Source organism: Leptodactylus fuscus, chromosome 4 (assembly GCF_031893055.1).
Source record: "Leptodactylus fuscus isolate aLepFus1 chromosome 4, aLepFus1.hap2, whole genome shotgun sequence".
Classification (NCBI taxonomy): Eukaryota; Metazoa; Chordata; class Amphibia; order Anura; family Leptodactylidae; genus Leptodactylus; species Leptodactylus fuscus.
This window is the reverse complement of record NC_134268.1, coordinates 71291904-71304472: the sequence shown is the minus strand read 5'-3', so window position 1 is coordinate 71304472 and position 12569 is coordinate 71291904. Positions and strand designations below refer to the sequence as shown.

Here is a 12569-nt window from a genome sequence, read left to right as displayed (position 1 = left end):
AAAATACACTAAGGACAGGAACATGATTAAACTATTGACTACAATGTGTCTGAACTTGTACAAATTGAATTAAATATTACGTTATAATATATTTTTAGATTTTTTTTAAAGCGGTATGCTAAAGAGTAAATAGGGTGGTGGGTAAATAGGGATACGTGCTTTTTGTCTTGATTCGCTGGGATTTTATAATACTTATTTTCATATCTGTATGTCACTGACCAACAGAAAAAGTACAAAAAAGCCCTCTAAAAAAACAACTGGAAAACAAAGTAAACAAAGTGTTATGTGTGACAATGATAGAATACCACAACCGGTCTGAAAGCTCATAACATGTGGGTATTGTGATTTGTTTGTGACAGAGACTTTGGACCTGGCAAGTGTTATGAATAACAGGAAGCTGCCATCAGTCTAGATAATTATTCCCACATAGGGCTGGGTTGGATAGGACCATACAAAGACTTGTTGTCGTCCACAGCTAAACAACTCCATGTAAAGTTATATTAACTTACCACTACATAGTGCAGCAGAAATACATGGATATTGTGGCCCTATACATAATAATGTCACCATTGCGTTAAGAATTAGTCTCATTTGTCTCATTCGGAGTAGTAGTAACAATAGTACAGCCAGCCATTCATTTCTTGTAGCCTTACACTATGTATAAACCGGATAGATATAAAAGATTATACCCTATTGATCCAGTGTTGGCATATGAGGTTATTATGAAAAATAATGCGTTACCTTTGGATTCTGAAAATGTGATTGATATTTCATCTGAAAAGTAAAAAAAATACATTCATATTATTTATCCATAAAATACATATGACTGAGAAAATAAAATCCTTCAGGACGGAGCTCCACATGGCGTTTTACATATCCTGCAAAGTGAATCCCATCCCCACAGTGTGGGAAAATTTTTTCAGCGGACGCACTGCGATTTCCAAAACTGTTGCTCTTTTGGGAATCGCAGCATGTTAACTATATCTACGGAAACACCGGCGGTTTCCCTATAGGTATAATGGAAGCAGAAAGTTCACAGAGGAAAGCACTGCAGACTTTCTGTGAAAAGTGCCGTGAGAAAACCGGCGCAGTTTTCCCCACAGTGTTTTTTGCTGCAGGACGCTATGTGGGGTCTTAACCTTAAACTAGACGTGATGTGATTTATTTTATATGTACCCTAAGCTGTACCCTGGGACGTATATACAAGTAAAGAGAAACGTCTTGAGGAGGTAACAACTATTTATCTGTTTTCCCCTACAAATTCAGTAAATGTGCCATAATGATTGCTGAAGAAGTACAATATTAGTAAGAGGACAGAATTAGATGTCACCTTTGAGTTCGGTGACATTGTGTCACACCATTCTCCTCTATTTATTTGTTGTACTTTGGCCAAATGTCTGCACAACGCCGCACAGCTATTTTCTGAGAAAGTTTCTGCTTAATGAAAGCAAGTTAAGATATCTGGTAGGATGTGAATGTGAAGCTAAATAAATATACAACCATGTGGTCCATGAAAACATGTGTAATGTTTAACATTTCTAGGAGATGGATTGCTTTCTTTGTTGGTGTAAGTTTCACCAATGAGAATATAGTGAATGGTGGAGAATGTGATACAGAATACATTTGTATTTTAAGTAGGTTCTGTATCTGGTTCAAGACTTCCATCATTTGGCATAAAAAAGGATGACAAGAACATCGCCCTTTTTTGGCCTGCACGATGGCTCAGTGGTTAGCCCAGTGTTGAGGGGATATCGTCACTCCATAAGGAGAGAACCACCATTAAGGTGTTTGGAGTCTTATTAAGCCATGAGCGCTCCACTATGCAAAGGAACATGGAAAGAATATGCAAATCTGACTTCCATTGTGTAATTAGGATGCCAGTGCCTCAAGTATGCACACCAATAGAGGGCGCTGACTGAGAATGTGCAAGTCTATCTTCCATGATGTAATTAGGAAGACAGAGTCTCAGTCAAACAAACCTATAGAGGGCGCTCCCTTTAACATCATGCCGACCTTCTCAGAGGCCTTTGTTTGCAATGATGTTGGGATTATACCAGATACAGTCTTCTCAGCCAAGAACAGCCCTCTATTGGTGTGCATACTTGAGGCACTGACATCCTAATTACACCATGGAAGTCAGATTTGCATATTCTTCACATGTTCCTTTGCACAGTGGAGCGAACATATCCCCTCAACCCTGTCTAAGCCTCTCACCTCTGCCAGATCAGTCCTCTCTGTGCCAAGCTGATGAGATGCAAATACATCGAAACAGCTGTCCTTGGCTGAGAAGACTGTATGGAAGATAGACTTGCACATTCTCAGTCAGCGCCCTTTATTGGTGTGCATACTTGAGGCACTGACATCCTAATTACACCATGGAAGTCAGATTTGCATATTCTTCCCATGTTGGTTAGTACAGTGTCATGGATATCCTATAGGGCCAACATCTGCAGGGAGTCTGTATGTTTTCACCATGTTCTCAGGATATTCTAGTTAATTCTCACACTCCAAAAGCATACAGACTAGTTAACTGACTTCCTATCAGTTTTGTCTGATGTAAATGATTGTGGGCCCTACTTATGGATGGTAACAATGTTTGTACAGTTGTACAGTTCTACTGAATAAGTTGGCACTATAAAAGCAAAAGCAATACATACAAATAATGTTTATTTGGGGATCACTACAATTAAAGGGGTTATTGAAGATATTACTGATCTACCCTTCAAATATGTCATCATTATTAAACCTGTGGGGCTGAAATCCAGCACCTCACAGATCAGCTTATATCAGCAGCCATAGCGCTGGATGATCACAGTGTACAGAGCCAGAACCAGACAGCCGTGTACCCTGTCTAGTGTCCATGCCAGATTTTACCATTCAAACAGATTTAACTTTTCCAAAGATTAGAAAATGCAATCCAGCAGAAACCGGCCAATTTAATGATTTCTGTGCTCATTTATAAACTGTACATAAGGTGCATAGAAAATTTTGGAAAAATAGACAAATGTGACCCTATTACATAAACCAATATATGTGTGTGTATTATATAATACAACATTTACCTTTTGTTTCTGTTTCTGGCTTGGGATAACCTGTAAGAGGAAGCAGTTTTTGGTGAGAAGGTACATTTGCTGTTATTTGTCTATTTTTTATTACCAGGTTACATAAGTTTACTGCTATGAGGCATGTACTAGGCGAGTAGCGATGACCCCCGGCCTTATATCTGTAAATTGAGGACATTATACAATAACACCATTGAGTAATTCTTTAAGTTCCAGTACGAGTTATTCAACTAATTTTCTAAGTAACAGTTCAATGTTCTCCATGTTAAGAACATATCTGAGTAAATAGACTCTTTGAGAACTGGCTCAATAAACAAAGTAAAGAATCTAGGACATGTGGTCCTCACATTGTTCTGGAGTTCCAGTTGTTGATCCATTACTGATAACTGAATAAAGGAAATTAGGGAAAACGTGGTACAGAGCCAGCATGTTACTGATCTAAGGTATACGGATAATGGGTGTTACTCTATAGAAAAAGATGGCTATGTATAAACTGATTCTACACTACAGTACAGCATAAGCAGAACCACCAGTGGATGCATGATAGATAGATAGATAGATAGATAGATAGATAGATAGATAGATAGATGAAACTTGCCTGGTGCTCCAGCAAAACCTTTTGACATCTGCATGTCTTGCTCTCCATCAGCACCTTGCGGTCTTCCTGATCCAACCTGTACCATTCTACCAGGAGGGCCAGCTTGACCATGCTCTAGAATGACTCCATTGCGGCCAGGAACCAGTGGTATGACGATAGACCCTGAAGAGGTAGGTGGCTCTGGTTTGGCTGGTGGTTGCTTTGGCTTTGTACTGGCAGGATCTAGAGGTAGTTGTGATTGTCCTGGCTGTGATGGCAACTTTGGCACGCTTGGGTACTGAGGTTGATCAGGTTGAGTAGGCTGTTTAGGAATTGAAGGAACTATAGGTATTTGGGGTAATATTGGTTCTTGTGGAACTTGTGGGTATTTTGGCTTTTCTGTCGTTTTTGGTGGCAGCTGAGGAACAACTTTAACTTCTATTGTGTGTTTCGGCTCGGATCCTAAATAAGAAAAGAAGAAATAGCATGTTTTTTTAGGCTCATCAGATGTGACTGTATTACGTGTGAATACAATTCCTCCATTCAGTTTTATCATGAAAAGCTATTCATTTACACACTCAATTTCTATCCTATTTAAAGGGAAATGGTCAGAAGGGCTGAACCAAGCTATAATTCATCATGGCAGTGACAGGATCACCATAATGATAATCTACTGGACATTTCCAAATAATGCAGAAAAATGAATCTGACCACTGTCTGATGACATCAGTAAAAAGTCATGAGGATGGAGACAATCTACAAAGTACAGCGCTAATGTTAAAATATCTAAAACATACTTTTCATAAAATAGTTAAAAAGCAGCCCACGGACAAATCTTCTAATGCAAGCGTGTACAAGGGTATTGAAAAAACAATCTACCTATTGCTTTCTCAGCATATCCTTATGATCAGTAATACTCAACCAACTCAATCTAAGCAGAGACTGTGTAATATGCATAAGAAAAATGGATGGATACCCATAGAGATGATCATAATAGCTTCCCACCACTGTGGAGATAGTTTGTATACCTTACCCACCACTGTTAGGGTTATTTAGCGTGTTTGTATGCCACATATACTTGAGATATTGGTGATACCCTGGTTTAGATATTTCTCATTAGTAAGGTTCCGAAGTGCCATGAAACGCATAGGGATACATTAGGGATTTATACTAGAAGGAACTTTGTGCAACTGCCCCTGTAAGGGCAGGAGTTATATGTGGGGACAGGGTCAGACTGCTTGAGGGGCAGTGTAGGGACTGACGTTGCTCTATCCGCAACCTCTACATATGCTGTTCACTTCAGCATTAGTGCGATCACCTATATGGGCATCCATCCACTTGGATTGAGTTGGTTGAGTATTACTTGTCATAAGTATATGAGGTGAAGGGGACTGGTAAATTTTTTTTAATTCACTTGTACACACTTGTATTAGATGACCTATCCATGGGCCGCACTGCATTTTAACAGTTTTATGAAAGGGGCTCTATCAGCAAAATTATGCTGTATGAGCCCCACATATGCCTAAATAGCCTTTAAAAAGGCTATTCAGGCCCTGCTAATCTTATTTTAACCCCCCTTTTTAAAATAATACCCTAAAAATGAATATGCAAATTATACTTACCGTACACGATGTCCGATGTCTTCTTGCTGTCACGCCTTCCTCTTCTTTCTTCTTACAGCGATGTCCTTCTGTTCTGGCTCTTCCCCGCCTTGATCTTCTGTTCTTCCGGCGGGTTTGGTTCAAATCCCGCGCATGCGCAGTAGCAGAACAGAAGATGAAGGTGTGGAAGAGCCAGGACAAGAGGGCATCGCTGGAAGAAGAAAGAAGTGGAAGGCGTGACAGCAAGATGACGCCGGACAGTGCAGGACTGCCCATCGTGCACGGTAAGTATCATTTGCTTATTTGTTATTAGCGTATTATTTTAAAATGGGGGGTGGGGGTTTAAAATAAGATTAGCAGTGCCTGAACTCAGGCATATGTGGGGCTCATACAGCATAATTTTGCTGATAGAGCCCCTTTAAAAGTTAAGTTATAGCTATTTTGACATCAGTGCTTTAATCTTTGGTATCTCTGAGTGCGTTCCCTAAGTGTAGAGATATCCATGGATTTTGTTTGCTCTTGGTGGAGCCACTCTACAGAACAGTAAAAACTGGACAGTTACCTGAGCTTAATGGAGTGATGAACCACAGAAAAAGTTTGTCATCATAAGCCAAAGCATTTGCATTGCACAAAATATGACAAATTCAGGGCATCTTTTTATCCAGTGCATGTACCAGTGGCCACTGGAGGAGGCTTGTCGTGAGAAGGTTGATATGGGGAAATTCAGTCGAGACAGGAGATGGACTGCTCAGTTTTGACTGTTCTGTAGAGTGGCTACACCCCTATGACTCCTTACTGGTGTCTAAAATTATTCTTCTTCATTGCCCAGAATCAGCCAGCATATAGATTATTATCATTAGGATTCTGTTATCATAACGGATAACAGGTTGGTGGAGTTTTGGGGAGATGACTTCTGATGAAAAGTCCCCGTTAAACATCAGAAGTTTAACACATGGAAAGTGTCTCTCATTTACAGTACTTTTAGACAAAAGGAAAAAAGGGTGTGAATTGTAAATAACCAAATGTTTTATTAGCTATGTCTTCTGTTCTACATCAGCTGTGCTTCTGGAACACAAGTAAATTCCAATAGAATTGGATCATCAAACAGCTAAATAACAGCTATAGAGCAACAATACTGCAGAGCAGATGACTATACACATACTATCTGCTATATTTTGCAGTATTTATATTATATTAAATTAGTGAACCTTATGGGTTAAAATCTTGGAAAGGGTGCAATATTTTCTTTACAGCTTCCACTCCTGGATTTGGCTTTCAAACACTACTTTGTGGAAAAAATTCTGTAGGTTTTCTAACTACATACAACTTTCAAACTAAATAACTTTGCTAACATAAACTATACATTGGTGATAATCTTCAATTACTTCTAATACTTGGTTCACATCTGCGTTCGGTATTCCGTTCGGGGGAGTCCGCATAAGAACCCCCACAAACGGAATACCAAACACAACTGCAAGCGTTGTGCAGTGAAAGCACATGGACCCCATAGACTATAATGCGCGCACGAATCATGCGGACAGGAAAGTAGATAGTCTATGGGCATCTGTGTGCTGCTACTGCACAGCCCAGCGCCGCACCTCCCATGAGGCAACCTGAAGCGACCGCTTCAGGCAGCGCTATGCCAGGGCCCCAGGGAGGGTGGCATTTTTGCTTACCTAATCCAGTCCAGGACAAGCTGTCCTGGACTGGCTTAGCTCCGAGCGGTGGTTTGGGGAGGCCACTGGAGCAGCACTGCTCCAGCAGCCTCCCCTCACGCTCAGGCAGAGAGCAGGTCCTCTCCATGCCTGCTCTCTGCCTGCGAACGGTGCTAAGCCCCGCCCCCTTCGCTTCACCCCGCCCCCTTCACTCCACAACGCCCCCAGACACCCCCCCCCCCCCCGGCGAAAGGGGTAGGTTCACTCCTGGCACAGCCCCTGCAATTGCAGACCTTAGGGTAAATACATAGGCAGCAGTTTCGACCAGTTGATCAGTGCAAGAGCTAAGCCACCAAAAGCGGGAAAACTCCTTTAGGTTAAGGCCCCACATAGCGAGTCATAACCAAAAAATGCTGCGAAAAAGCCTGCGGTGGACAAGCATTGCGTTTTGTTTTGTTTTTCATAAAGTTTGCAGAGTTTTCTGCTCCTATTACACCTATATAGAAAATGCCTGTATTTCTGTTGGTATAATTGACCATTTCTGTTTGTATAATTTGGAAAACGCAGCTTTTTCTCTTCCACTTTGCAGGTAATGTAAATCGCAGTATTTTCGCAACGTGGGGCCCTAACCTTAAATTCTATGTTTAATTTTTGCTATTTTTGAATTACCAGCGGCAAATATCATTGGAAAAATAAAGTGGAAATTAAAAATGTAAAATCTAATTATAATAATAAAATTCAGCCTTGTGCAATCACCTGAAAAAGAGCAATTTCAGACTAATCTGAATCAGAACAGTAATAATTAAATGACTTTTTCCTGCCGCCAAATCTGTATTGTAATACTAAGTTTCACATTTCATTTCTTAACCCATATAAGTATTGAGTAAATGAGTTAGTCTCCTACCTTCTCCAGGTTTGCTCTTGGTAAGATCTTGTAAGTTAGTTGTGATTTTGGTGATCTCTGTTTGGAACACCTGGACAGAATTCTTCAGGCCATAAATGTCATTGGAATGCGATTTTATTGTCCCATTGATCCTGCTGATACAGTTCCATAAACTGGTGACATGTTTGTTGAGTCCATCTTTAATCCTCTGCAAACTGCCAGAGATAGTGTCCAGCTTTCCACATACATTTTCTAACTTAGAAACTCTAGCATCAACATTGGAGAGAGCGGTTTTAATTCCCTGAGAATTTTCGGGGCACTTCCCTTTGTCAGCAGTTACTTCACGCTTTAGGACTTCAAAATTGTCTTGGAGATTTTTACAACAGTTACCATTTGTAGAAGCATCTGAGGTAGTATCATAAAGTTTATGGACAACATCAACTTTAGCTGTTAGACCAAGTTCTCTATCCCTGACCGTAGAGTTAATATCTTGTACCTGGTCTTTTAATGAACCAAACTTCTCATTTAATAAATCGATACTGTCTTCAATCCTATATAGATCAAATTTAACAGTGCCTAACTCAAGTTTCAGTCCTTCTAAATCTGATGTCTTGTTTTGCAGCAACTCAAATTTTTCATTCATGTTATCAGTAAGAGACTTTAAAAGGAGAGCATTGTCGAGCTGAGTTTGAACCAAGACGTCATAATTATTGTTGTAGCCATTATTGCCACTCAAAGAACCTCCTTTGCCATTTATAGCATTCTTCAGCTCACTGTCCAGCTTCTGCACCACATCCTTCAAGTCATTGATTTCATTAAAAACCGAATTGGCAATTGAGTTGCTGGAATCAGCAGGGTCATGATCACCAGTAGCATCTCCCAACCTATTCTCCAATAATTGAAGCTTCCAGTCAATGAGATTGCTCATACTGTCAACGCTACTGTTAATTAAACCTCTCAATGTATCTTCAATATAGAAGCAATGCTCCTCTACATTTCTTTCTGAAACATTGACCTTGAACTCCAAATCAATCAATTTTTCATTCCAAGACTGGTCGGGTGTTAAAGTGCTCAAACGCTGTACTTCATTGTCTAGTCTGGCATTGAGAACCACATTGGCTTCTGCAATTCTATCAACTTTTTGACCCAAATTCTTCAGTATGGAGTCAATATCATTTGTGCAACAACTGGAACCCCCATTTGGTGTAGTTTGGATTTGCGATCTCAGCTTATTTATTTCGTCACGGAGTTCCGTCTCCTTTTCAAGAACAAAATCTTTGACTTCGGCACAGCTATTCTCATTGTCTTCACATTGCTGTTGAACATTAACTAGTTTATACTCGCATGAGTTTTTCAGATCAGCCATTTTTCTGTCCATTCCCTCAAGCATCTCATTTCTCAGAGCTTCCAATTTATCATCTATATTAGAAACAGGTGCTGTTGCTGTTGGTTTACGGGACATTTCCTCAATATCGATCAAGCGTTCCTCGTACAAATTAATTTTTCTGGTTAGTTCCTCAATTTGATCAGTTTTCTTCTGGAGTTCTTCTCGGGCACTTGTTAATTCAGACACTACATCTTTTAGTCCTTCCTCTTTCTCAGAACTTCCAGTGAATCCTGGTAGGTAATATTCTGTCTTACCGCCAGTGGCACTGGCTGTTGGGGTCAAATTGTTGAGCCAAGTGTTTAAAAATTTACTGGCGTCTTCTTGGACAGTGATCTTTAGGTTTTCATTTACACCGGACAAGGAGGTCTGCAAGTCAATGACAGTTTGTGTAAGTCGCAGCATTTCTTCCTCGAGAGTTTGAATCTTTTTCTCTTGAGCTTCATTTAGTTCTTGAAAATCTCTTTTAGAGTCCAAAGGCTTTTGTTGTTGCCCATTTGGTTCTATGGTAAAAAAAAATAAACCGAAATTAACTTCATAGCAATTATGGCATCTTGTCTACATGAGAGTTTACACTAGAAGGCCTACGTCATCTTGTTTTACAATTTTGTGCGTTCTACACTATTTCTTACCCTGATCTTTCTTCCCCCCACTTGGTCGTGGTGTATGTATAGGGGTCTGTTTGGCCTTGTCAGTAGGTCCATCCTTGCAATCTTCACCCTTAAAACCAGGACAACACCTCCATTCCAGCTCGGTAACAACTTTGTAGGATGTTACATACCTAGGTCTAAAGCCAACCTTATATCTGCAAAGGAACAAAACATACAATACTGAATCCATGTAATATATCAGGGTGGAATTCAGAGTACCAGATAGAATACAGTAATAACGCTGAAGAATATTGGCTCAAAAACAATGTAGTAAATACATTCTATAGGGAAACCTTCACACTTGTTACCTTCTTTCTCTATCATTGTTTGTGTGTTCACACGGAGTAACGTGCTGCGTGATGTGGCACGTATATGGCGTGTGAGACTTTGCGCGCCGTATACACTCCCATTGATTTCAATGGGAGCCAGGATCGTATACGCCGCGCTATTTTGCGGCCGCAAAATCATGGCCGCAAAATAACGCGGCGTATACGATCCCGGCTCCCATTGAAATCAATGAGAGTGTATACGGCGCGCAAAGTCTCACACGCCATATACGTGCCACATCACGCAGCACGTTACTCCGTGTGAACACACCCTAACAGTGTTAAATGCTATTCATTATATAAGAGAAAAACACAGATATATTCTTTATTCCAGTAGTATGATGACTTTCCTTTTGCATTATGTCCTTTACATGCTCTAAATGTCATGGCTATTTGCTTGCCTTTGACATGTATTGGTGAAAAAGCCAAATTTATTTAAAAAAAATTAGTTTTTCTCATCACAATAGTAATAGAGGGCAATTGTTTCTTAGGATAATACATTATGTTGACGCTCAAAGATATCAAATGGTAAAAGGTTACTCGAATGGACCTTGAAAACTTCATGCCTCGACAGGTCCAAATGTGGGTTTACTAAATCACAAATTGTGCACCTCTTAAATCTAAAAATATTCAACCTTCCACCCCCTAATACAGTAGTCTTCAAAGCATTGTCAACATATGACACATGGCATCCTCAACATTTTTCAATTATATAATAGGAAAAATGTGCAACCCGATGTAACGTACAGTATATAATTCTTATTTGTACATACAAGACAATGCAATACTGTTAAATGATATCAGCTGATATTTTTGCTATGGAAAAAGAGGACAACGGCTTCTAAACAGAACCTATATACTAATGGATCATAAAGCTCTTGGTCAGGATTATTGTGTCCATTTGGTGGACAGCTTGAGACCATATACACATACAAGTGCAGCTGAAGTGCAGGCCGCTCTGGGATATATATGTGCAATATGTGCAACACTTCAGTACCAGATACAATATACCAGTACTAAACATATAATAAGTATGAAATCGCCCCTCACGGTTCACAAGGAGCATGTTATTTCCTTCACTATTACATTACCAATCACAACTGATGAAAACTACTTCCTGACATGTCATCCATCTGCTAGAACTTATCATATCCTGTTTTAAACATTTTCCCTCACTTATGCCAATACTAGTTTACACATCTCTGTACCGCGTTAGAGGAGTTGTCTCTATCACATCAGAAAATACTGAATATCAATGTATTTTTTGTCTTTGTGCTGCAGATAAGAGCATAATCTGTGAGGAATAATAATATATATGATATAGTCATAGTGAATAGTACTGTCTGCAATAAACCCTATGTGAAGGACTGAAACAACAGCATAGAAATCTACTGACATGAAAGTAAGGATAAGGGTGGGTTCACACCTGCGCCTGGTCTCCGCTTTGCAGGTTTCTGTCTTCTGCCCAAGAAACTGGGCAGGAGCTGGAAACCGGCAGTCAGTTTTCAAACCCATTCATTTGAATAGGTTTGCAAAGTGTCCGCCCGTGAGCGCCTTCTGCCTCTTTCAACAACAAAACCGTTTTTTTAACCAGAAACAAATTCAGACATGCAGGACTTTGTGTCTGGTTGAAAAAAAAACCTGGTTTCACCGAGGAGACCAGAAGACGCTCATGGGCGCTCACAGGTGGACACTGACTGCTGGGCTTCCGTCTCCTGTTGGCAGAAGACGAAAACCCACGAAGCGGAGACCGGGCGCAGATGTGAACCCGCCCTTTCCAGAAGTGTTAACCTAGGCAAATTCAGAAAGATCAAACGATTATAACAATTAATGAATATCTAGTGTAATACTGGAGTCAGGCATCCCCTTTATAGAAGTAGGAGTTGGGCCTTCAGAGATCTGGCCCATGCTCCTTAATGTTTGTGTAGCTCAGTCTTGTCCAATTTAACCATTTATCAGGGAGGATATTATACTATGTATGTATTATACTATGTATGTATTGCACTATGTATGTATTGTGCTATGTATGTATTGCACTATGTATGTATTGCACTATGTATGTATTGTGCTATGTATGTATTGTACTATGTATGTATTGTACCATGTATGTATTGTACCATGTATGTATTGTACTATGTATGTATTGTGCTATGTATGTATTGTACTATGTATGTATTGTACCATGTATGCCATTATTTGTGCTGCCTGGTTTATAAAACATGAGCTATGAATAGGATAATATCCCCATACACTCTGCGACCATACTCCACACAGAATCCGCTAAGACGGCAGGCTTACAAAATTTGTTCCCAAATTTGTGCTGGGAACACACAGGCAAAAAATGTAGCAGTTTAGCTTGTGTGAACTCACCAGCATCTTACTTGTAGCAACTTACAGTCACAGCACTTTTAATCCCACAACATGACAATTA

The 12569-nt window shown here is 39.9% G+C and overlaps 1 protein-coding gene across 1 annotated transcript in view; it reads right to left on the bottom strand.

The window, feature by feature from the left end:
* Positions 1 to 12569, bottom strand: part of EMILIN2 (elastin microfibril interfacer 2) — a 54997-nt gene that overhangs the window by 14826 nt on the left and 27602 nt on the right. Inside the window, exons 3-7 of the mRNA XM_075270643.1 lie at positions 9795 to 9967; positions 7800 to 9665; positions 3661 to 4101; positions 3063 to 3092; positions 742 to 774 (exon numbers count right to left, since the gene is read on the bottom strand). Of these exons, the coding sequence (XP_075126744.1) occupies positions 742 to 774; positions 3063 to 3092; positions 3661 to 4101; positions 7800 to 9665; positions 9795 to 9967 (2543 nt within the window). The remainder of the gene's footprint in view (positions 1 to 741; positions 775 to 3062; positions 3093 to 3660; positions 4102 to 7799; positions 9666 to 9794; positions 9968 to 12569) is intronic.